At 52.7% G+C, this 24,738-nt stretch overlaps 1 protein-coding gene and 1 long non-coding RNA gene across 7 annotated transcripts in view; one reads left to right on the forward strand and one right to left on the reverse strand.

Moving 5' to 3' along the window:
* Positions 1 to 55: 55 nt before the first annotated feature.
* LOC105496574 (Rho guanine nucleotide exchange factor 40) lies at positions 56 to 19,695 on the reverse strand. 6 transcript variants are annotated; one of them, XM_071100504.1, is made up of 24 exons: positions 19,546 to 19,673; positions 16,739 to 16,936; positions 14,803 to 16,048; positions 14,484 to 14,651; positions 14,218 to 14,338; positions 13,527 to 13,623; positions 13,340 to 13,420; positions 13,094 to 13,210; positions 11,697 to 11,792; positions 11,481 to 11,596; positions 10,959 to 11,085; positions 9,209 to 9,331; positions 8,975 to 9,118; positions 7,872 to 8,482; positions 7,515 to 7,749; positions 7,077 to 7,163; positions 5,933 to 6,148; positions 5,060 to 5,230; positions 4,131 to 4,308; positions 2,905 to 3,009; positions 2,547 to 2,690; positions 1,916 to 2,046; positions 1,128 to 1,174; positions 56 to 990 (listed from the first exon to the last, which is right to left on the reverse strand). In XM_071100504.1, the coding sequence occupies exons 1-23, from the start codon at positions 19,546 to 19,548 to the stop codon at positions 1,133 to 1,135; spliced, it is 4,557 nt and encodes a 1,518-aa protein (XP_070956605.1). In that variant the 5' UTR covers positions 19,549 to 19,673; the 3' UTR covers positions 56 to 990; positions 1,128 to 1,132. The 6 variants fall into 6 exon arrangements, 4 of the variants coding, with proteins under 4 accessions (XP_070956605.1, XP_070956604.1, XP_011765410.2 ...); XM_071100503.1 differs by lacking the exon at positions 19,546 to 19,673 and adding an exon at positions 19,075 to 19,164; XM_011767108.3 differs by lacking the exon at positions 19,546 to 19,673 and having other exon boundaries at positions 1,916 to 2,058.
* Positions 19,101 to 24,738, forward strand: part of LOC139364353 (uncharacterized) — a 26,447-nt gene continuing 20,809 nt past the window's right edge. Inside the window, exon 1 of the long non-coding RNA XR_011626030.1 lies at positions 19,101 to 19,189. This is a non-coding gene — a long non-coding RNA (uncharacterized lncRNA). The remainder of the gene's footprint in view (positions 19,190 to 24,738) is intronic.

Raw genomic sequence — 24,738 nt, forward strand, 5'->3', positions numbered from 1 at the left:
CCTCTTCAGACATTTAGTTATCACCCAAAGAGTTTGAAAAGAAATGCGGAATATTAGGTTTCACCCCCAGGTTTCAATGCAGCAGCTCTGATGGGGTCCAAGAATCAGCATTTAACAAATAGCCAATCAAGTTCTCACACACTGTGGCCTGAGGGCCTCATTTTGAGAACTGCTGGACTGTGCTGCATCCCAGTTTGTCTGTGACCAGTTCAGCCTCAAGGAGTAGGTGCAGTGTGGGAGAAGGAGCTTCAGCGAGTGGAGCCTCTGGGAGCCACTGTGGAGGAGACACATTCTCCCAGGCTCACACACAGTCAGCTCTGGGCCTGGGAAGGGTTCAGGGGACCTTCCAGTCTTGGTTTTATTTTCTGTGTTCTAGTTAAGGGCTGGTTGAGGGAAAGTGCTCAAGTTATTTATCACCTTAATCCAGAGGACTACTCTAGCTCCTTGGAGGCAAAGTGTGAGTAAATACATTTAATATAACAATAGTATTATAATAACAGTAATTACATATATAAAGTCTACAGTTCCCTGTTGCACCCTCCTATTATAGTTTGCATAGCTTCATTTCTTGTGACACCTCAGAATGGAGTCACCGGGAACTCCGGTTGACCTGGCACAGATGATTCTTCTCAGGGAAAGTCAAGGGGTGAGAAAAGAGGAGAACATGGGCTGCCAGGGAGGGCTGGCATGGGAGTGATGTCCTGGATACAGTGGCCCAGGATGGGAAAGCACTGGAAGAGGGGTAACTTCCCCACCTCCAGGGTATGAAGGCAAGCAATGTGGCTGCTCTGGCTCCTGCAGGAGAAGGCACCAAGCTAGGGGGACTAGAGATAGTGGTGGCAGGGCAATACTCTGGTCCTTAGACCTCCTCTGTGTCCAGGAAGCAGAGGGAAGAAATTCAGTGATCGCCCAGTGCTCCATTATGCCCCACTGCCATCCCAGCCCAAAGTGTGCTGAGAGGAGAAGCTGCAGGCAAGTTCTGGATCTTCTCTAGAAGCCAGGAGAGAAGAGGGAGATGAGTTGGGAGAGGGAAGAAGCAGACTCCCGAGTAGCTGGGGACAGGAAGGAAGGTACATGCAAGACGGAAGGAGTGTTGGATGTGGAAGAAATTGGGGATGCTGACTCACCCAGGTCACAGAGGCGTGGTGGGGTCACTCAGGGCTCGAGCATGGCTCTGGGGGGAGAGAAACTACAGTGAATTTAGGGACATATTTCTTGTCTTTCTCTCGCTTTCTTTCCCTCCATCCCTCCCCACAAGCCTGTCAGTTCATCTCTCTTTCCTACCCAAAGTCCTTGAATTTTGCTATTTACTTTTATTTTTTTAGAGACAGGTGCTCACTGTTGCCCAGATTGGAGTACAGTTGCACAAATGTGGCTCACTGAAGTCTCAACCTTCTGGGCTCACGAGATCCTCCTGCTTCAGCCTCCTGAGTAGCTGGGACTATAGGTGTGCACCCCTCAAAAGTTCAGCTAATTAAAACTTTTTTTTCTTTTTTTTGTAGAGATTGGGTCTCACTATGTTGCCCAGGCTGGTCTTGAACTCCTAGGCTCAAGTGATCCTCTCAGCTGAGCCTCTGAAAGTCTGGGATTACAGGTATGAGCCACCTCACCTGGCCTGAGTTTTGCCATTTTAACCCAAGTTCAAGCCAGGCCACTGTGATTCTCCCCTTTCCATCCACCCCAGCACTATACTCCTTATTTAAGATTCCTTTTAACCTGTGACCTTGATGCCTCTTAGCCAGGTCCCGGGGAGAGGAGAAAGGTAGACAAGATAATAAATCCAGTCTGTAGCCTCAGCTAGGAGCACAGGTTCACAGTTTTCCCCCAACCCCCCTAGGGTTGAAAGATCAGAAAAGCCCACCCAGAAAGCAGCCAAAGAGATCACCTCGTTCCCAGCCTCATTGTAGGAACTTACCTGCCGGGATAGCCCTAAGATCCCTCGACTGGCCAGGGTGGGAGTGCTGCTCCCAGGGTTGGGGGGTTGCAGGCTGGGGCTGTTTCTTGGTCCTGGGGACACATCTCCAGAAGAGTCAAGTGTTTCTGGGGCTGAAGGGGAAGCTAGGGTGAGAGCAGAGTATAGAATCCCTCCAGATTACCTTAAGCAACCAAGCTGCTCCATCAGGGAAGAAAAAGCTCCATAGCAACAGGAAGCTGTAAGTCACCATAGCGATCCAGTTGCAAGGGAACCCCCTACCAAGAGGCAGGAAATTGTCAGCAGCATCATTTGAGCAACCAGGGAAGAAGCGACAGGAAACTATAAGGATTGCCGTGGTGAACCAAGAGGGTACAACAGGAAGCTGAGGCAGTTTCCATAGAAACCCAAGGAGAGCTAGAGAGAGAGGTACAGAGGAAGTGCTTCTTAGCAACAGGCTGTTGTAAGCATCACCCTAGCAACCAGACGGTTCTTTTAGCAGTGGGGAAGCTGTACATAGTTGTCATGGCAACTGGGCTACTTGGCTAGAAAAAGGAATTGCTCAGCAGCAAGCAGCCTGAACATCACCACCATGACCGAGCTGTTGGGAGCCACCCCTTCAGAGGTGCCTCACCCAGGGAAATTTGCTTGACGTCCAGATCCCAGGCCTCCTCCTCGACGCGGGCAGGCAGGGAGCAGGCTCCCGGCGAAAGGCCGGGAAGGGAGGGGCCGGCATGCTCAAAGGATGACACGGCCACGGAGGCCCGGGTGCGGGCGGCTGCAGAGAGTGGGGAGTGGGGGGTGGGGTGCTGGTGTGGGAAAGCCCTCTTGGCTCCCTGGAATGACCCTCAGTCTCACAGAGGGCCTCCCAGCCAGTCCCACTGATTTGGGAACGAGATGCCCTTCCTGACTTTCCACCACACCTCCCCTTTGTATCCTCATTGTCAAGGTCTTCACTCCTGGGGGCCACCCCCCAGCACCATGGCCCTCACCTCTTCCAGTGAGCAGGGCACTCAGCGTCCGCTCCCCAAGGGCTTTGATGTCCAGGAAGGGTTTATTCCCAATGCCCATGGACACCATCTGCTGCACTCGGAGCTCTGGGGAATAGGGACACTTGTTACCAACTTCTTCCTGCCCTTCTCTCTAGCCCTAGCACGTCATGGTTTACTTTTTTGGTTTGTTTTTGTTTTTGTTTTGCTCCTTTCCAACCCTCATTCCTCCCTTTCATTCCTCTCGTGTCTCTTTTTACTCCTCCTGTTGACTATCACAACATGGATGGCAATGATGGTGTGACTTCCTCCTCAGATATCTGGCTCTTCTCTCCAGTATGTTGCATCTTGCCCATTTGGCATCCCAGCTGCCTGATTTCTACTCTGCATCTTGGGTATTAAGAGCAAAAAAAAAAGCAAAACAAAACAAAAAAACCCTCACATTTTTACATACTTTTACAGTTTACAAGGTGCTTCCATATATTTCACCTTACTTAATCATCCCTATTACACTAAGATGAAGACATTACTATTCAATTTTTCAGATGAGCAGAATGAAGTTCCGAAAATTAAAACCAAGGTAAAACCCAGCAAAAAGTCAAAAATAAAAACAAAACTAACAAAAAAACAAAACTAGTCCAGGTCACACAGCAAGTAGCAGCAGTTCTTAAATCCAAGTGAGTGGTTTCTCACCACCTTTTTCCAGCCATTTGCTTTATAAAAAAAAATTTTTTTTAATCCTTTAAAGACAGAGTCTTGCTCTGTCACTCAGGCTCAAGTGCAGTGGCACCATCATAGCTCATTGTAGCCTTGAACATTTCGGCTCAAGTGATCCTCCTACCTCACTCTTCAAATAGCTAGGACTATAGGTGCACACCACCATGCCCAGTTAATTTTAAACTTTTTTGTAGAAATGGGGTCTCACTATGTCCCCAGGCTGGTCTTGAACACCTGGCCTCAAGCAATCCTCCCACTTTGCTCTCTCAAAATGCACCTGACCCCTACTTGCTCTTGCTTCCCTGAAATTTGCCAGCTTTCTCTTTCTTTTTGGTATATCTTAGGCTTATTTCTACCTCAGTAATTTCTCTCAAGCCAAATCTTGAATCTTCTTCTAAGCCATTCTTTCTTCATCCTATACACTGTTTTCCCACGCAGTCCCCATACTCTCCAGAAAGCTTCCTGCTATAACCCTGACTCCAAGCACCCTGTTCCTCAGCTCTGCCCAGTACCCTTGTTGTGGGCTGCCTGTCTCCACAGCAGCTGGGCAATAGAACTTGTCCACTTGAGTTTGATCTCTGGTGAGGTTGCCTGCAGAGTGTATGCCTCTCGTGCACGCCGCCGCCGAAACCACAACTCGAAGCAGAGTCCGCTGTCCCCGATGTTTTCTGTCAGCCCCATGTCAGCAGTCTGAGGAAGAGCAGAGGGCAGTGGGTGAAGACAGAGCAAGTCCTGGCTGGGTGGCACCACATGGCAAGCACTGGGCTTAGCCTGGCATCTGATGGATGTTCAGTAAACGTTTGCTCAACACCTATCATGTGCCAAGTGCTCTACATTTAGTCTTCACAACAACCATAATTTACAGAAGGGGAAATGAGGCCAGAAACATGAAACAACTTGCACAAAGGCTTCTCATAGCTTAGTAGAGCTGGAAGTGGACCCAGGCCTTTTCCTCTATGCTATACTCATGCAGGGGGTACAAAGTCTAGAAACCCTTAGAATCCACCCCACACTGCCTGATCCAGGACCATAGGTTGCTATAAATGCTTATCTGGATATCGAGGCTGTTTCCCTAAAGCAAGGCCTGCCTCTTCTTGGATTCTTTAGTCAAAGTATAGCGTGCTTTCTCCTCATGCCCTAGGAACCAACCCTAATTCCAAAGGCATGTGTGTCCTTAGTGGGAAAGCTCCTCTTCCAGTCTCGTTTGGAATGCCTCCTAAGGCTTCCGCATGAATGATAAGGAAAACCTCATGAGGTAGACCAGTGACAGGGACTTCCAACATCCCCTGACACCCTAACTTGATGGTCGATTACAAGCCAAAGCCTATTCTAGATGATGCAGATTCTCAACCTGTGTTGGGGTTGAATTTCCAGAACATCCTGAGTTCTCAAGAAGAGAATGACTTCCTGTCACCTCCACCACTCACTCCAGGAATTGTACCTTAAAGGCCTGCTTGTAAACAAACATCTCTGACCCTCCTTCAGGGCCCTTGAGCTTGCTGAATAGGAGGAGATGCTCAAAGAGAAAGACATGGCGAAGGCACTTCTTTCGGCCACAGATGACAGTGAAGGGGTCTCGATGCAAGAGCTGTCCCTGCTCCTTCAGATCTATCTGGAGAAAGGAAAAGCAAAAGTGGTTGGCCCAGGGGCCCTTTGTTTGTATTTTACAGGGAGCAAAAATAGATTTATAGGGCAAGGGGCCTAACGCACTGGTTCTCAGGCAGGGTCAGGAAGTCAGGGAAGCCCTCAGCCTAGAGTCCATCCACTGGTCACCATGCACAGCCCACCCAGCTGAGCAGCACAGCCCTGTTTCTGAAGATGGCAAGGTGCACTGCATAGTAAGGTTTATAGCCGCCTGTGGGGAAGCCTTTGCATGCTGGGGATCCAGGAAGAGAATCAGCGAAGAACTGAAAGGGAAATAGGTCTATTCCAGAGGAGGATATAGGATTCCAACATGTTTTGGAACCTCAGGGCTGGAAAAAGACTAGGTAGACGAGATAAGGTATGTGCTGGGTGTTGAGGGGCAGGAGGAAGTATAGGGTAGGTGGGGAAAGATAACAATTAGGAAAGGAACGGGAGAGTACAAGGCGGATGTAGGAACATGGGATGTTGGGAGGACATAGCTTCTTTATTTACAAAGGAGGAAAGTGAGGCCCAGTGAAGTTCAGTGACTCAATCAAGGCCACCCAGCTGGTTAGAAATTAAAGCCTGGGGCCCTCTGACCTGGAGCCTGGTTCTCCTGTCACCAACCTACATGGCTTCTGAGGCCAGGGCTGGGCCGTTTGAGCAGCAGTGATTGGAGCCAGGGCCTCACCTCACAGCCACGCACCGCCTCCACAGCCAGCAGGTCTCTGCCACGGGCCTCTTGTTCCCGAAGCAGCTGTACAGCAGCCCCAAGGGCCTGGCGCTCAGAACTCAGCTCAGGCCCAGCTTCCCTCAGGAGCTCCTCCAGGAGCCGCCCATACCGAGCCAGCTGTTCCAGAGGCTGTTGCAGGGCTCGGGGCAGGTAAGGTCCAGCCTCCATGGAGCCCTAGGTTGAGGAGGACACAGACAGGGATGAGGGGAGGGCTGGAGCCTCTAGGGGCCAAGCTCAGGGGTTGGGGGGTAGGTGGGTGATACCCTAGGCTTTTGGGTATAGATGAAGCCCAGATGCTCCCTAAAGTAAGGCGAAACCCTTCCACCTGGAAAGAAAGCAGGTGGGGGCCTGCAGGCCAGCAATCATTGTCTATATCTTGAAGGGAAATGGAACAAGAATCAAAATAGTAATCTCCTGTACTCTCTGGCTTTGAACTTTTTTTTTTTTTTTTTTTTTTCCTGAGATGGCGTCTTGCTCTATCACCCAGGCTGGAGTGCAGTGGTGCGATCTCGGCTCACTGCAAGCCCCACCTCCCAGGTTCACGCCATTCTCCTGCCTCAGCTTCCTGAGTAGCTGGGACTACAGGTGCTCACCACCATGCCTGGCTAATTTTTTTTTTTTTTTTTTGTATTTCTAGTAGAGACGGGGTTTCACTATGGTGGCCAGGATGGTCTTGATCTCCTGACCTCATGATCTGCCCGCCTCGGCCTCCCAAAGTGCTGGGATTACAGGTGTGAGCCACCACGCTGGGCCACTGGCTTTGAACTTTTAAAGTCACTTGTACGTCTTTTGATGTGAGCTCTTCTGCTGCTCAGATCCTCCCTGTGAGCTGGCTATAGTGACTATCGCCCCCATTTACCAAATGTGGAAATGGAGGCCCAGATGAGTCAGGAGTCCTGCCTGGTCCCTCAGGTGGACTGGATAAGAACCTGGCCTCACCAGTCCAGTGCTTGTCCCACCCTCGGCAATTCTAGGAGATGATTGGTAGGTGATGTTCCTGGGCACATCCAGGAAAGCTTTTTTCCCTGTGGGATTTTTGGGGCGGGTTTTTAGGTCTTCCTGGCCCCTCTACTTTTCTTCTGAAGATTGGAGAAAAAGTTACCTTGCTTGAGGGACTGAGCACAGCCAGACCATTCTCCAGTTTGTGTCGGTGCTTCACGTACTGTGCATAAAGGCTGAACTGGTCCCCCTGTGCCAGTAAAGAACAGATAAGGTGTCTCCAGCGAGGTCTGTGCAGACAAACCTCTCTCTTCCCCCTCCATCCTCTCTGTAGCCCAAATGAGGGATGGGTCACCAGGGAGCACTCTGCCTGCCAGGTGGGGAAGGGCTCCCTGTGGAGAGAGCATAGTCCAGGCAGCCCTTGAGAGCAGGGACGCAGAGGCTGAGTAGAGGCAGAGGTGCCCACAGAACAGGGCTGGGCCCCAATGGCATGGACCATACATGGGAGGAGAGGGCTGTGGGTACTGAGAAAGAGGGACAGATGGATGAGGCTGGAACACAGAAGAGAGAGCACTTGGAAGAAGTTGAGGGGATCACTCACATGGCGAAGGAAGCAGGCCCCAATGCGTAGGGGGTGGGTGGCGCAGCCCTGAAGCTCCCGCAGAAAGTGTGTCCGGTGGAAGCTGCGAAGCCTTTCCCGGGCACTCAGGGCAGCAGCCCAAGTGCCCCGAAGTTCAGGAGTCAGCTCAGGCCCAGGGGGTGGCACTGGTTCACTCAAGGTGGCCACGTAATCTTGTTCACAGGCAATCAGCTCAGACACCAGACGCTGCTGGGCACTGCAGGCACAACAGGAGTGGCAGAGGTGTGGGAGGGAGCCACTACCCCCAACAATATCACCTTCTTTTCCTACTGGGCAGTTGGGTCTGCCTCTTGGGCACCAGTTGGGCTGGGATCTCACCTGATGCTCCGCTTGCGCTCCATCCGGGGGGTGCCTACTCCCCAGGGTCCGTCTGGCCCCCCAGCCCGGCCCAGCAGCACATGTTCCCGCGGTGAGCACGTCCTGTCTACCACCTCAGTGCTGGTGACCTCCAGGCCTCGAATCAGCACAGCCCGTGGGGGCCTGCCCTCTGCTTCTGGAGCCAGCTCAGGGCCTTCCTCCTCATAGTCCTCTCCACATGGGGCCAAGGAGCAATGGGATGGGGCTGCCCGTGGCCCAGGGCTGCTGGGGAGCAGCAAGGAGCTGAGGCTGGGTGAGGGGCTGTGGGGGCCCCACTGGGCCCCTCCACTGCTGGCACTGTCTGCCCGCCGTCGTCGGTAGCCCCGTGGGCTCGCCTCCTCTCCCAGGTGTTGCTGAATCCTCCTCTCCAGCTCTTGGCAGCGGGCCCGGCAGCGGCCCCATTCTCGCAGGGCTGCTGGGTTGCCCAGGTCCAGGGCCAGGGCCCGCATCTCCTGGAAGGTGCCGGCACTGGGCTCTGGGGCCCGCCGCAGGGCCAGTGCAGCCAGCACAGCCTCCCGACCCGGCCCAGCTCCTGCCAGTCGAGCAAAGCCCTCATCCACCCATTCATGTGCCTACAAAATCAAAGGGGTTAGGGATGGGAGAGAAAGGGTAAGGGCCTGTGTTGCTCACAAAGGATGCCCAACGACAGCCCTTGTCCTCTTGCCTGTGGCTTCCCAATGCCCATCACTCTCCCCGTTTTCTCACTGTTCCAGCATCACTGCCTAACCATGTCACTTGGAGTTGGTATGGAGATGGAAGAGCCTATATAAAAGAATAACCAGTACTCATATGGCGTTTATGAGTGGCAGGCTCTGGGCTAACGGCTTTTATATATTGCCTCATGTAATCCCCACAGCAGCCCTGTGAGGTAGATCTATGGAGGCACAGTCAGGTTTAGTATCTTGTCCCAGGTCATTCAGCAAGCAGGTGGCAGAGCTAAGAGTCAAAACCAAGGAGATGGGCTCCTCAGCCTCCGCTTTTAACAACTTGATTAGCCTCTCCAGGCAGAAAGGAAGTAAAGAAATGGAAATGGGGGGAACAAAAGGAAAAGGCTCTGCATGTACCTGCTGGAAGAAGCGCTGTAGCCGCAGGGCCCGATGGAGGCCACTCTCAACCTGTTCCAGCCGCTGTTCAAAGATATCCAGCACCTTCTGGGAGGTGGCATTCTCCTCCAGAGCCAGGGCCTCCCGTGCCTGGGCCAGGCGCTCCTGGAGAAGGGAGGCTGCTCTCAGACCTGGTCCTCACTCCTAGGTAGTCTCTCCCTGCCTCCTCTCACCTGCCCTCCTGCCCTTTCTCACCTGGACCTCAGCGCTGAAAGCCTGGAATCGCCGCTCTGTCTCCTGCAGGGCAGACAAGGTGTCCCCGGGCACAGCAAAGCTTGCCAGCTGCTCCTCCCCTGGGCCCGAGAGCCACTGCAACACCTGAGGCAGATGGGGTGGTAGAGTAGGGGGTCATGGAGTGGAAAGGCAAGGAAGGGCTGAGATCCATCATCAGCCCCACCACACCAATCTGTAGAACCTTGAGTGAACTACTGCATCTCATCTGCAATGTGGGAATGACAACAGTGAATGGTAATAGTTTCCACAAGGGTCAAGTGAAAAACCGAGTAAGAAATCTTCAGTAAGGTGCCAGATGAGTGGGAAGCTGGGCTGGTGGAAAGTACTGAGGGAGGTGGGTCAAAGTTCCAGAGCTATGCCCGAGTGTGAAGTACATCAAACTGGGGTGAACCAAAGGCAGGATGAGGGTCATATGGATGACTGACGGCTTTCACTAAGCCTTGGCAACTGGTGGGCAAGGGTCGCAGGGACCAAGCCTGGAGAAACAGCACAGAAGGGGTGTGTGTGTATGTGTGTATGTGTCCAGCTTTAATTGCCTATTATGGGGCTATACAAACTCTCATGCTGGTTCTGAGATATTTGACCAAAAAGTGATGATAATATTTTCCTCTGAAGAAAGGCTGGAAGCTGGGGGTGGGACAGCCTGAGGATGAGAAGTCTGAGACTGTTCCTAATAGCCAGTGCCAACAATAACCACTTTTATAGTCCTTTGCTGAATTCATTTGATCTTTCTAACCATGTTGTGAGTTAATTATTACTATCCCAATTCTACAGATGAGGACTTGGGAACTCAGAGAAGCTTCATGACTTGTCCAACATCTTACACATGGCAGAACTAGAACTCAAGCTGAGCACTTTAGATTCCAAATCTTGTTTTTAACCAGTTGGGGAAACAGCTAATAAGCAGGTAAGCAAACAGGAGATGCAACCCATCTCTAGGATATTGGCTTAGAGGAAGCCAATACGAAGAAATCCTAGGAAACAGAAAGTCTCGGCTCCCGCTTTAGCACTGGCCCTGAGATGACCTTTCCTCTGATGCCCACCTGCAGGTCCGTAAAGTGTCCACTCACCATGCTCGGGGCTAAGGAGGAACAATCAGATTTCAAAGCTCCCTCTACCTTACATGGTGTGGTGGACAGCAAATCCCTATGGGGCTCTTAACCCCAGGAGAGAAGAATCAAGGTTCAGAGAAGCCAGCCTTATTCCTGAATCTTCCCCACAAAGAAGCCTGTAGTTCCTCTTAGGTGCTTTCAATGCTCTCTCCTTCCAAGGTGGAGGGAGGTGGTACCTTTCCGACCTCAGGTCTGAGGGATGACATCACATAAGGAGTTAAGGGTGCATGTGTGGCAGTGTAACTAATGAACTGGTATCAATAGACTTTTATTATTTTTCAGCTAAGAAGGTAGGCACTCCAGAGTTGATCAGCTCTTTTCAGAAGCCCCTAGGGCAGCTGAGCATCTCTCACAATCTCTCAGCATCTTCGATCAAGCATAAACAGTGGGGAGGGGGAGACCTGGCTTTTCTTTACTGGTGCTACGATGCTCCCACCCTCTTGTTGAATCTCACACTGACCAACAAAGGTGAGGAGACAGGGAGGGGCATTCAACCAAGCCAGGCTAGAAGAACACCATCAACTATAAGTACCAACGGGAAAGGTGCTGGAGGCCATACTCCCAGGCCGAGTAAGAGGGACATAGGAGTCCTGGCTCACCTGCTGGAGTCGCCGCAGGCACTGCCGCTGCTCTTGATGCTGCACGTGCAGGTTGGAGAGGCGCACGAGCTGGTGAATGGCCTCGTCCACTTCCTGATACAGTGTAGCTGGGCCTTGGCCCTCCAGTCTGGGGAAGGAGCAGGAAAGAATGAATCATTTCCTTTGTTGAGCCCCTCAATTCTGTCCTCCCATCCCTCCGAGGGATGCAAACATGAGAAGCTGCATAGCAGCATGGATCAAAAGCATGGGTTGAACCCTGACTGCTTTGGTTTGAATCCTGACTCTTTACTGACCGATGTTGGCCAAGACAGTTAACATTTCTGATCCTCCAAATCCTCATTTGTAATAGTAAATGGCACGCAAGGATGTTGTGAGGGTTATGAGACAGTAAGTGTAAAAGCATGGTATCTTGCCCAGATACATGCACAATAAGAATGGTCTGGCAGCTAAGGTTTGTTGGCAGCCTTCGGCTGTGTCTCCACCTCCCACTTCCACCTGCCCCCGCACACCCATCCCTCGTACTTGCTGCTGTGAGTGGAGCGCAGCCTCATCAGGATGGCCCCCCCATCCCTCTGCAGTGCCGTCAGCCGGGGATCTGCCAGCACCTTCTGCAGGGGCTTGGGCATTCCCACTGCCTCCTGGGGATAGGGAGCAGTTGCCAGTTGGGGTTCCACCAGAGAGTCTCCACCCCAGCCCCATCCCAATCCCATCCCCCCACTGTCCCATCTCATTTCATACCTCTTCCTCTGGCTCTGCTGCTCCCTCCAGCTCCTCAATGGCCTGCCGTACCGAGCCCAGCACACCCTGGCACAGGCGGCATAGCCTTACCACTTCCTGAAACCCACACGCAGGGATGGAGTTGAGGATTAGAGTTTAAGAAGGAACTTAAGCCCTAGGGTTGGGGTGAGGTAGCCCCAGAGACTTTTATGGAGGCAATGCTGAATTCAGTTCCTGACTTTGTTGCTAACTAATTGTATGATGTTGGGCAGGTCCAGAAACCTTCCTGAACTTCAGTTCCTCAACTGTAAAGTCAGGATAAGAACGGCTTCTGTGATTTTTAAGGAGATGATGCCAGTTTAGCAACTAGCATGGGCCTGGCACATTGCACAGCTTGGTAACTGTGACCTTCCTTTCTCTCTGTCTTCAGTGGGGCTTCACCCTGTCAAACCCCTTCTCTCTGCCTATTCATGTCAATTTCCCCTTTGACACTAAAGGCGAAACTTAGAGACCATCTACAGACCCCTCTTTTATACTCAGCTCAGATCATGTTTATTTCTCTCTTCTTGAATACTCACAACACTTATATTCATAGAATTACATGAGATAAGTGCTGGAAGGACCTTTAGCAATTATACTGTGATTGTTACACTTCGCTGATGAAGATCCCGAGGCCTGGATGTTGGTGCAAGGAGTGGGTACAGAAAGGGCACTATTTCTGCAAGTGAGGTAAAGTAATTTGGAACAAGAATCAGCCTTTTGACTCAGTGCTTTCCAGAAACCCATTGACACTATCTTGCACTCTTCTCTACTTGCTTCATGATTTATCTCCCACCAAAAATCATGTACTACTTAATGTCATATTAATAATTTATTTGGCTGGGCACGGTAGCTCATGCCTGTAATCTTAGCACTTTGAGAGGCTGAGACGGGTGGATCACTGGAGTCCAGGAGTTTGAGACCAGCCTGGGCAACATGGCAAAACCCCATCTCTACAAAAAAAACAAACAAACAAACAAACAAAAAACCAAAAATTAGCTGGGTGTGGCGGCACATGCCTGTAGCCGCAGCTACTCAAGAGGTTGATGTGGGAGGATCGCTTGAGTCTGGAGGATGGAGGATGCAGTAAGCTATGATCGAACCACTGCACTCCAGCCTGGGTGACAGAGCGAGACTGTCTAAAAATAGTAATTATAATAATAATTTAACATACTCCTCCCATCTCCCCAGTAGACCATGGCACAGTGCACGTGTTTTCCTCATGATTTGGGAGCCATAAATGCTTGTTGAATTGAATGGAATGGAAACCACTTTTTTGCAACCCTATGGTATGTCCTGGACCTGGCATCTGTCCTAGAATGTCTTCAGCTGGGTCATTCCTGGCTCCCAGGATGCTAGGTGTTAGAGGGGAAGCTTACCTGGTGTATCTCTACCCAGTGACTGGGAGAGGGGTCCCTGTGACCTCCTAACTCCCACTGCAGCTCCTCTGGCGTGGTCACTCTTTTCAGATCATTCTCTGACAGCACCTCAGCACCCTGTAGAGGGTAAGGCAGGGGTTTCTTCCTGGGCACCCAAGGACTCAGAAACCAGCCTGGGGCTCCAGCCAGCTTCTTCTCCTTTCTCCACTACTGATGGGAAACTAGGTAGGAATGAAGGGCTCAAACCTGAAATCCACAGAGTTCACTTGGAAGGTCATCGTGAGTGAGAATCAGCAGCCGCTGAACGAGGGGAGGATCTCCTGAGTCCTAAGGGCAGAGAAGAATAACCCTAAACTGGGCAATTGGGTGTCCTGGACTGGCCACTAGTGAAGAGTTAGGATCCAGGGGAACTGCCTGTTCAAGGGGTGGTTACCTGAAGTTGGCTCAAGACAGTAATGAGTGCTGGAGGCAGTGAAGGTGCCTGGCGAAGGTCCAGCAGGACGGAGAGCCCCAGTGTCTGTAGATCCGGCCTGTGGGAGCAGGAAGAGTCAAAGAGGCTTCTGTGTGTGTGTTTTGGGGGATAGGAGATAAAGCAAGGCAGACATACAGGGTCTGTATTTAGTTAATAGTCCTCAGGAGATATTAGTTGCTGGTACATTTGGGAAGAAATGGGCAAAGGGCCAAATTCTGGGATGGGTGTACAGGAGGAAGTGGCCTAGCAGTTGGGAGTCTATATTCATATGGCTACTAGGCCAAGGAATTAAGGTCTGGAAAGTTCAGAATTCTGTTCTGGAATGGCATGCATTCAATGTCAGCCTGTAGTATGGTGCCTAATAGGTACTCAGTGCTCAATCAATATTTGTTGAATAAGTGAACCAATGTCCTGATGATCTTGGTAGTGTTGGAAGACAGTGAAAGTCAACAGTGTTGCTTTTGAGGATCAATGAAGATATGAAGCTGGAGGTCAGGGTCAGTAAGGCCAAAGGTCAATGACTTGAAATCTGAAGGTTGAAGAAGGAGGTGTCCTTAGAGGTCAGAAGGTCAGTGTCCTGAGAAGAAGGAGGTGAGGGTCCTCATGAACCAGGAGGTTAGTGTCCAGGGTGCCAGGACTGGGCCTCGGTTACCTGAGCAGTGAGTGGAGGTAATGAAGAGTTGTGTTCAGCATGTCTCGGGAGGGTGGGGGCTCCTCAGGAGGGCACGGTGGGGTAATGGTCAGCAGAGCTCGCCCACTCTGGTCCACCCCTCCTGAAGACACAAAACGGCCAGGCTGTCCTGGCTGGGAGCAGTCCAAGCCTACCTCCCTTCCACCCTGCCTCCCCCAGTCCCCAAGCCCACCCAATTGCTTCTCTTTCCCAGTCCTTTTTCCCTTCACCCACTGATGCCCACTGACCTGTCAGGACGAAGAATCCAGATGCCATCAAGTCCCAAGCCACATCAGGGTCATCAGAGATGGAGACTGGAAGGGCCTCTTCTGGAATGCTGTCCGCTTTTCCTTCCTGCACAGTCTCCAGCAGAAGTGTCGGAGTGTCAGACAGGAGGCCTTCTGGGCCTGCGTGTCCTGCCCAGACACAGACAGAAAAATGGGACTGAAGTTAAGATGGTTCTGGTTGTTCTGCTCCCAGCATAACCCTGCTCCTCATCCTGCCCCCTCCCATAGGCCCGACCTGCTTTGGCCCTTTCCCCATGAACCTCACTCAGTGTCATCTCACCTGCCATACACACCAGGCCTGGCCCCTCCTGCTCTCTCTCTCTGGCATCCTCTTCTGTAGGCCCACAGGCTTCAGAGGGCTGAGGCTCTTTCTCGCCTGCTGTTTTGAACTCTTTGGGCTCAGAGTCTGGCTTCCCTGAGTCTTCATATTCCTCCTTAACCAGGCTGCATTCTGGAAGCTTGTGATCACTTGGTGAGGGCAGATTGCCAAGGGCTTCTTGGTGGCTGGCCTCTTCCTTATCCCCAGGGCTCAGTGGGGCACTGTCCCCTCCTCGGCTAAGAGCCCCTCTGCCTGCAGCTCGCTTCTTTCTTCTGTTTCCTTTGCCTGTTCTCCGAGGGGTACCAGGTGGTCCTTCAGCTCCCTGGCCTCCTCCTCCTCCTCTAAGCTCCCCTGGCCTCAGGGGGCAAGATTCAGAGGCTTCTCCCATGGCCTCTGCTGGGGGCTCAGACACCTCTAAGACTACTGCCTCTGGGACAGCCTCAGCTCCTGGGGGAGACTCAGGGGAGGCTCCAGTGCTGCTCCCCTCGCCGGGTGGGCGTGCTCCATCCTGGTCCCGAGGTCCCAGGCCCTTCTGGTGCACCCACGCCCGGTGTCTCCGGTGGCGGCCCTTCCCTCCAGCACCCTTGCGAGTGGGTACTGTCCGTACTCTGGAGGGGCCTGGGGAGCCTTCAGCATCTGCTGGGCTCCCCCTCACAGGCAGCGTCACCTCCAACAGCTCCACGTACTCGCCCTCAGGTCCTTCCACAGGGGCATTGTGCCCATCCCCAGGACTCCGGGTACCCAGCGCCTCCTCAGGAAGTGGAGGGCTGGGAAGCCCTGGAGGTCCAGAGGGCAGTTCTGGGGGCAGCGTACTTGGCTGATGTCCTACCATGAGGCCCTCTTTGTGCACGAATCGTGGGCAGATGAGCTCAGCCCAGGGCAGCCGCTGAATCCCTGAGGGCGCAGACAGTAGGCAGGTACTGAGGCGACCTGTTGGCCGGTCCTTGTTGATGCCTTGTAGCCACTCAGGTGTGAATAGGTAGGCACAGGCCTCATTGGGCACAGGAATCTCCTGCACCCGCCCACCCCCAGGGGCCAGACACTTGAGTGCTAGTCGTGGTGCCTGGGCAGCTGAGGGCACCACTTGCAGATAGAAGTCTCCTGGGCGCAGCAGTTGCCAGGGTAGGGCTGCTAGCTGCACCACCACCTGTTCATGCAGGCAGAGCGGCCACCCCTCATGGAAGAAGAGGAATCCACTGTACTGGGCCTGGGGAGAGAGATGGGAGGCTGCACTCAGGCCTCTGCTGAAGAAGCCAGCAGAAGAGGGCGGTTAGAATGGGCCCACCCTAGGCAGGACCAGCCCTATGCCTGGAAGATTACACTCTCAGGAGAGCAGGAGGGGAGATTTGGGGTATTCAGGTGGCAGAGAGGAAGGGATTGGGACCGATCGGTCTCCTGGTGGTAGGAAGCTTCTCTAGGAAGCTAGTTCCGTGTGTGGGAGGGTAAGAACTGAATCGTTACCAAGACGTGGTCAGCAGATGCCATTGTCTTGGAGAAGTTAAAGACTCTTAGAAGTCTTTATATCTGTAGAAATGAAGGATCTCTGTTGACTCATGTACGGGGGAGTTAGTATCTTGAGAAATTCATATGAGGGGGTGAAAATGTCTGGAATTGGGTCTGGAGAGTTAGGGTCTTTGGGGGTCAGTGTTTCTCAGGGGTCAAGATGAATTTGGGGAAGATGAATGTGTGCGTGTGTGTGTTAGTGTCTGAATGGTCAGTGTCTGTGAAGGTCAAAGTTTGTGGGAGGTCAGAGAACGAGGCTTAAGTGACTTTGGAGAGATCAGTATTAGGGGAGGCTGTATCTCCAGGTTAGTGGGGGAATTAGTCAGCCTGGCTAGTCTGTAGAGTGTGGCAGTGGATCTTGGGGAAGGCAGAATAGTGATGCACGGCCACTCACACAGGCTTCCTGCTGGACCTTGGCAAGCAGGTGCTTGGCTGGTACCAGGAAGTCCAGCGTGTACCTCAGTGCGTCCTCCCGATAAGTCCTCTCCACCACCTGGAACACCTGGCCCAACAGGGTAGGGGCTGTTGCCTCAAAGGGTGGATACAGGGCGGCGAGAGTGCTCTGCACACAGTCCTCCACTGGCTCAGGCTCCTGTAGAGATAGGACCAGGCTACAGATCCCTAGAGATCACCCAATCGCGGCTCCTTGGGAGCTGCACTGGTCTGGGGGTGGCTGTGTTCTCCAAGGCCCCCATTGTACAATGTGTGCAAAAAGTGGGCACTCAGGAAATGCTGGCTGATGAGCCCAGAATGGGAGTGGGGCTGGGCCGGAGTGCACAAGCGTGGCAGGGCACTCAACACTCAAGTTCTGAGACCTTGGCTTTGGAGATCCAGAGAGAATTTGTTGTGAATGCCCCCAATCAGGGCTGTTCCGGGTGCTCGTGAGTTGGGGTGACTGCATAGACCTTTCCTAGGAGAGAAAAGACAGGCTTTTGGGCTATCAGGGGACTGAGCTTATGGCTGAGAACTTGAGGGGGTGAGCCATCCTGCGAATCCCTTCTCATAAGACACACCATCCAGAGCTCCCCATCTTAAGTGGAGGTGCATCACCCACAATTATGTCCTAGAGATGATCATTTGGTGAAAGAGAGATGGTCATTTGGTGAAAAGAGGAGGATGGAAAGACTGTCTGTGACTGTCTTGGGTCTTTCTAGCATCCCTCTTCCCTCTCCCACAGTGGCTCTGAAGCAATCACCCAATCCTAGAGCATGTGGGATTGGGTTACAAAGAACCGGGTGGGGGCAGTTGAAAGAGAAAAAAGTCACAAAAGGAACTTGTGGGAAGGGAGGAGGAGGCCTTGATGGTATGCATTAGAGCTGGTCTTTTCTGATTCCAGTGGGACCTCTCTCTGCCAACCTCCACTAGGAGTCTCAAAAAGACTCAGCCCTGCTTCATCCAGACTCCCCTCCCTAAGTGAGTCAATGAGACATCTTCCTCCATCCCACAACCTAAACAACCACCCCTTGGGCTATTCCTTTGCAAACTTCTCTTTCAAGACAGTCTTTGAAGTTCCTTTTACTGGAATTTTTTTTTTTCTTTTTTTTTGCAGTAAATGGGGAAGGGGAGACTCAATGCAGCCTTTACCTTGGTCTCTACCTGCCCTACCCCCATGTCTTGCCTTTGCCATAAAACAAAATAGCTTATTTTTCTCTGAGCTCCTCCATCCAGTTTGTCTCGACCGTCTGGGAAGTTAGGGCAACCACTCCAGAGACCGGGACATTCAGCGCGTCAGGGCGCAGACCCGGCCCCAAGGTGTGTGGGCGAGCAGACAGACCCCCAGTGTTCCGGGACCAGGCGGACGCAGTGCGCGTGGGTGGGGGGAAGGTGGAGATGGCCGGGGGTGAGGCAGAGTGGGGCCGTCTGCTCCAAGGCCGGGAGTGCGGAGCTAGGGCTTGAGCAGCTAGGCAGCTGCAACCCATTAGAGGCGGTGAGCTCATGGCTGAGCGAGAGTCTCAGCCACAGGAAACAGCAGCGGCAGGAGGGGAGGAGGGGTCTGGGGAGGGAGGCGGCGGGCGGGAGCACGGAGACCCAGCCTCCTGCCGGCGGGGACCAGAGAGGAGACCAGAGAGACTGAGTCAGCTCTCCCTGGCCCAGTTCCTCTTTCTTTTTCCTCCAGCCTCCCTGCCAGAGGGTGCCCTTCCCTCCGTAGAGGGGCGGCCCCAGTAGTGCCCCTGCCCCTCCTCCACTCCCTGCGGTGAGCTCCCCCTGGCAAGGCCTCTCCCCCTCCTTCACTCTGCAGGGAGCGCCCCCTTGGCCATGCCCCCGCCCTCTTTGCAGTGGGCGCTCTCTCTGGCAGTGCCCACTCTTGCAGCGATGCTTCAGAGTACTCTGCAGTGAAAGTTCCCAGGGCAGTGTTCACTCCTATTGGTGTGGGCTTCTTCTTAGCGATACCCTCCAGCTTCCAGCGCCCCAAGTTGCTTCGGCCAGGGTCCCCTACTCCCTGCAGGGCGCTCCGGCTCATGTTCCCCACTCTCTGCCGCAGGAGTGCCCTGAGGCAGCCCTTCAGTTCCCTGCAGCAAGAGCTCTGGGGCACTTCCCTCCCCCACAAACTCCGGTCGGCTCTGGCAGTGTCACGCCCCCTGGTTCTGTGAGCTCCCCCCAAGCACCCCCAACTACCCTGAGGCAGCCCTTTTTCTCTGCGGGAATTTCCCTCTTTGGCCATGCCCCTGGCCCCGTCCCAGCCACAGCTGTGGCCGGTCCCCCAGGGCCGGATGGGTGGGCCTGCCTCACCGGGTTAGGGACAGGGATGGAAAATGGTGGTTCCATGCAGGTCAGTTCTCATGACCCGAGGGGCCGGGCCTCTTCCAGGGACGCTGCAGGACCAACCCGCAGGGGTCTCCCGCGGGTAAGGAGCTGGGACCAGGAGGGGGAGGGAAGCTCCAGGAAAGAAAGGCACAGGTCAGGACAGAGGAGGGCGGGGAGCGGGGAGGTGTGTGGATTAGGGGAGAGACCCAAGGGAGGATGGGGAAGGAGGCGGAGTAGAGGAGGAAGAAAGGGTGAGGGCAATACTCGGTGGGGACAGAGCTAAACAGTCGGGCAGACGAACAGACAAATCGAAGAAGGGGGGAAGGGAGGGAGGAGAGTCCCCGGAGCGCTGAACAGTCCGAGGCAGGATCGGGAGGCACCAGGCTGGGGACTGGGGGCCCGGAGCGGGCTGCGCGAAGGCCGAGGGGACCCAGGGGGCTGCGACGCTGGACTCACCATGGCTCGGCGCCGGGCCGCGTCCGACGCTTGGTCGGGCGGGCGGGGCCGGGCGCGCCACCGCCTCCCTCCCGCCGCTCGTGTCTCGCCGGGTCTGGCTAAGGGACAGCTCCGGCCGCGGTGGCGGCTCGGCCCGCTCCGGCTTCCAGGCCGCGGGGCCCCGCCAGGGAGGGCCGAGACGGCCGCCCCTCCCCGCCCCGCCCTTCGGCGCCCGCCCCCGCCTCCGCGCGGGACCCCTTGTCGGGACTCTATCTCCCGCGTCGAGACTCTCTGCCGCTCCCTGGGCGTCCCCAGCCTATCCGTCCCGTTCACCGGCAACCTTCTTTCTTCTCCGCCCCGCCCTCCAGCGGGTAACCCCGACCCTGACCCTCGGAGGCCCGCCCAGCCGAGGATGCCCCTCTTTTCCCGCCACCGCCTCGCTCCCCGCGGGATCAGTTTAGCCTCGGCAAGGGATGCTCCAAAGGCTGGGGCGTGCGTGAATTCCCTTGTGCCGCCCCTTCCCAGAACTGGGGTCTTCCTGCGGCTGGAAAGCCTCCCCGCTCTAACTCGCCCGGGACCCTCTTCTCTCATCGGTTTCTAGACTTGGGCAGGACCCGGGGCTCAAATGAGACCTTCAGGCCCCTGCCTGCCTAGCAGAGAGCGGAAGGCCGGGAATCAGGGGATTCCCCAATCCCCCTGGGGCTTGCCCGCCCTCCTCCTTTCCCTCCATCTCCTCGGGCCTGGAGCCTCTGGGCTGACAATGGGCTCCTCTGTGTTGCCTGGGGAAGGCGGGAGTGTGCGGGAGTCAGGGAGCAGCGAAGGCTTGGGATAGGGGGCGGACATCGTGGCCGAGGGGGCAGGGTTCCCGGATCGGGATGCTCATGGAGGGCGTGCATTTCGCCGGACATTTTCTGAGTTCTCTCCTCCGTGGCCCTTCCCTTCCGCATCCCTATCTGTCTATTCGGCTAGAAGAGGGAAGGCACCAGGCCTCCAGTTTGAGAATTCGGTACTGGATGCCAGCCCCTTCCTTCTGTTGGGGTGATTATAGCGTCCTGCAGGGCCGCTAGGGCTCGTGGCCGTGGAGATGGGTATTTGGCGCAGGAGACAAAGCGGGGTGGGCTAGTTACGAAAGTTCTAGCCTCACTCCCTCATCAAACCCCAAGCGTCCCCCGACCGTGTCTGAATGGGAAAGGAAGGCCGGATGGAGGTCTCTCAGGAGCCCGGGGAGAGGCACGGGCACGGCGGGGAGATGCCCTGCCTGGCCTCTGAGCAGGCACTGGGAAGCCCCGCAGCTCCGTGAGCCCTTCTAAAGGGTGGACGGAAAGGAGAGGAGAGGAGATCAGAAAGCTGAATAGTCCCGGGAGGGGCGTGAACGCCTGTGCCCCTGCAGCTGGAGGGCGATGATGAGAAAACGTCCGGCCTCGCCTGCAGTTCCTCGGAGGCCGGAGCCTCTGGGCAGTTGTTGGAACAGCGGGAGGGGAGGCGGGGGAGCCGCCTTCTCTCACCTCCTCTGGACGCTAACCTCCACCTTTTTCTCCGCTCCGCTGAGCCTGGAAAAGGACAGAGCAAATGTTCATCCTTCTTAGAGGCAAGAAGAGGCCTCTGCTCCATAGCGTCAAAAAAGAACCTATGGCAACAAGCCCCAGTAACCATCTTCCCCGCACAGGTAGAGCTGTGGAGTTGGAGCTCTTCCTAACACTGGGTTATGGGACCCTCGAGTCACCGACACTCTCCAGAGCTAGGAGAGTGAGATTTTGCTACCCCCTGGTGTCCATTCCGTAAATACTGCCCAGTGGCCGGTTACAGGGGCCAGTGTTTAAAAAACCTTATCCACTTGTCTCAAACCCAGCTCATTCATTCTCGGTGTTGAGTGTCTGAACCTTTCCTCACCAGGCCTTCCATTCCCCATATTGTTTAGGGAACCCTTGGTAGGGTCGAAGGTTGTCCATTGGACTCCAAGGCTCACTACTCTTAGGTAGTGGAATATAAATTAATCTGGCTATGGGGGGTCCACAAACTCCTGGGAAAAGGGAGTGGATCTTTTTTTTTTTTCATGGAGAAAAAGGGGAGCCACTGAAAGTTTTTGAGCTGGTGGGGTAAGGAAGTTTGGATACAGAATCAGGGATGCAGTTACCCCTTCTTTCCAGGAGTTTTCAAATCTGTGCTAAATTACAATGGTTTATTTTAAGTAAGTGACATGTGGTCACAGCAGTTAAATACCACTTTCTTCCAAGAATGCAGGCTCTTACTAACTAAAAGTGTGTGTGTGTACGTGTGTGTGTACACAACAGAGTATGTGTTGATACATGTATTTTTAGTGGGGGAATATGAAGGGGTAGTTATAATGGAGAAATTAGAGGCTGGGAATAGACCAGATTTAGAAGCCTTCTCATTCACAAACAGTTCTTACCATACTTCACCCATTAAAGATTCTTTGGGGCTTCTCGAACTCCTGTTTTACAGATGACATTGTAACTTACTGAAGTTAATAAACTCTCTCTAAGCTACACGGTAAATGAGAAACCAGGACGTGAACCCAGGCTGTCTGATGCCAGAGCCTTCACTCTCAACTAATAAGTTATAGGGTCTCATCTAAGCTGTCAAAGTTCATAAAAGAAGAGTTTTAAACACCACATCACTGTTTCTGCCACCTAACCATCACGCTAAAAAAAAAAATGTTAAATTTGTTTTCGTAGAAGCCAGCACTGAGATTCTATAAGTGATAGATATGTCCCTGTGGGTCAGAGAGAAAAAAAAAAAACTAGTTTTTTCTAGACTTATTTTAGAGTAATAGTTGAAATAATTCTGAAGACATTTGTGGTATGGTTCTTATGGAAAACTAGTGCTATCCTAATACAGGGGAAGGTGGAAAAACATCTGTGTCTGTACTGTTTATTGCGCGGTTTATGTGCACCAAGAGCTATGACTCCCATCTTATAGAGGGTTGGGGTTTTAGGCTGCTCACTATTTCTCCCTTAGAGGGTAGCAGTGACTAGGACTCTGCCTCAGCCCCATGCCTCAAGTTAGGGGGAATTAATGAAGGACCACAAAGGGAATTTTAGGGATGGGCTCGAGAGCACATGTTCTTGTTAGCGCTGCCTTCCAAGGAGTCTGGGGTCAATATCCTAGTTATTTTAGGGTAAAAAATTTGTGTGATATGTAAATATATGTCAGTTCTATTTATGGTTTAGTTTTTCATTGGTTTTGGTTCTACTTGATTGGGTAATATTTTTTCAAAAATTTACAACTTGTCTTCTCTGAACTAAGTGTCATCAAGGTCCATACCACCACCATCTTGCCAGTGCTAGCACATTAGTTTCCCCACTTGTCTGCCTGTTCCACTCTTACCTTCTGATAAGCCATTCTCTGCACCATAGCCAGAGTAATCTTAGAAATTCAAATCAATCAGGCCTGGCGCGGTGGCTCATGCCTGTAATCCCGGCACTTTGGGAGGCCAAGGCAGGTGGATCGGGAGGTCAAGAGATCAAGACCATCCTAGCCAACATGGTGAAACCCCAACATGGTGAAACCCTGTCTTTACTAAAGACATAAAAATTAGCTGGGCGTGGTGGCACGCACCTGTAATCCCAGCTACTTGGGAGGCTGAGGCAGGAGAATTGCTTGAACCCGGGAGGTGGAGGTTGCAGTGAGCTGAGACTGTACCACTGCATTCCAGCCTGGCGACAGAGCAAGGTTCTGTCTCCAAAAAAAAAAAAAAAAAGAAAAAAAAAATCCAAATAAATCTTATCAACCCCGTCTAATGGCTTTCCATTTGCATCATGATTCCTTTTCTACCTATCTCTCCTTTTCTTTTCTGCTTCATCTTTTGCCATAGCCCTGTGGTGACATTATGCTAAGCCACTGGTGACCCTGCAGCCACAGTGGCCTTCTTTCAGTTTTTCAGGGTTTTTGTTGTTGCTGTTGTTGTTGTTGTTGTTATTGAGACAAAGTCTTGCTCTGTCGCCCAGGCTGGAGTGCAGCGTCACAATCTAGACTCACTGCAACCTCTACCTCCCAGGTGCAAGTGATTCAGGTGCCTCAGCTTCCCGAGTAGCTGGGCTTACAAGCGCACACCACCACACCCAGCTAATTTTTGTATTTTTAGTAAAGACGGGGTTTCAACATGTTGGCCAGGGTGGTCTCAAACTCCTGACTTCAGGTGATTCGCCCACCTTGGCCTCCCTAAGTGTTGGGATTACAGGTATGAGCCACCGCATTTGGCCCCTTCTTTCAGTTCTTTAAACATGCCTTACTTATTCCTAAAGATGTTTAATTTGGCACCTTTTTGTTCTTCTTTCCTTCTGTCTGGAGCTTTCTTTTCATTCATGATTCCAGTGGCTGGCTCTCATCCTTCAGGTCTTAACTAAAGTCTTATAGTCTCAAAGGTCTTCTTCCCTGGCCACCTGGTCTAAAGTGGTCTCTCACCCATCGTCTTTCTGAATAATGTTATTCTGTTTTATTTTCTTCACAGCATTTATCTCTATTGATTATGTATTTATTTTCTATCATAATAGACTCACCTTTCTACCACATATAATTTAAAAATAAACTTTATGAAATGAAAAACCTTGTCTATTTTGTCACTGCTTTTTCAGCTAGTGTCTGACCAGTTCCCAAAAGAGATCATAAATCCAAGTGAAGGCTGAAAGGAGGGCAGAAAGCTCCACAGAACAGGAATGGTGTTGGGGACAAGAGAGAGGTGGGAACGGCAAGGCAGAGGCTTGGGATCAGCTGCTTTCCTGTCTTCCTGGAATCAGTCCTCATGAGGTTTTTTTGTTTGTCTGTTGGAGGATATTTGCAAGTAGAAAGCATGCAGGACAGAATTTTTTTGATGTTGTTTTTTGTTTGTTTTTGAGACGGAGTTTTGCTCATCGCCCAGGCTGGAGTGCAGTGGTGCAATCTCAGCTCACTGCAACGTCTGCCTCCTGGGTTCAAGCGATTCTCCTGCCTTGGCCTCCCAAGTAGCTGAGATTACAGGCACCCGCCACCAGGCCTGGCTAATTTTTGCATTTTTAGTAGAAATGGGATTTTAGCATGTTGCTCAGGCTGGTCTTGAACTCCTGATCTCTGCCTCCCAAAGTGCTGGGATTACAGATTACAGGTGTGAGCCACCATGCCTGGCTGTGGGATAGAATTTAAGACAGATGTGGACCATCATCTGGCTCAGATGTAGGTTCATTGTAGTAGAAGAGTCTGGAGGAAGCATGGTTTGGA

The sequence above is a fragment of the Macaca nemestrina genome, chromosome 7 (assembly GCF_043159975.1).
Source record: "Macaca nemestrina isolate mMacNem1 chromosome 7, mMacNem.hap1, whole genome shotgun sequence".
Classification (NCBI taxonomy): Eukaryota; Metazoa; Chordata; class Mammalia; order Primates; family Cercopithecidae; genus Macaca; species Macaca nemestrina.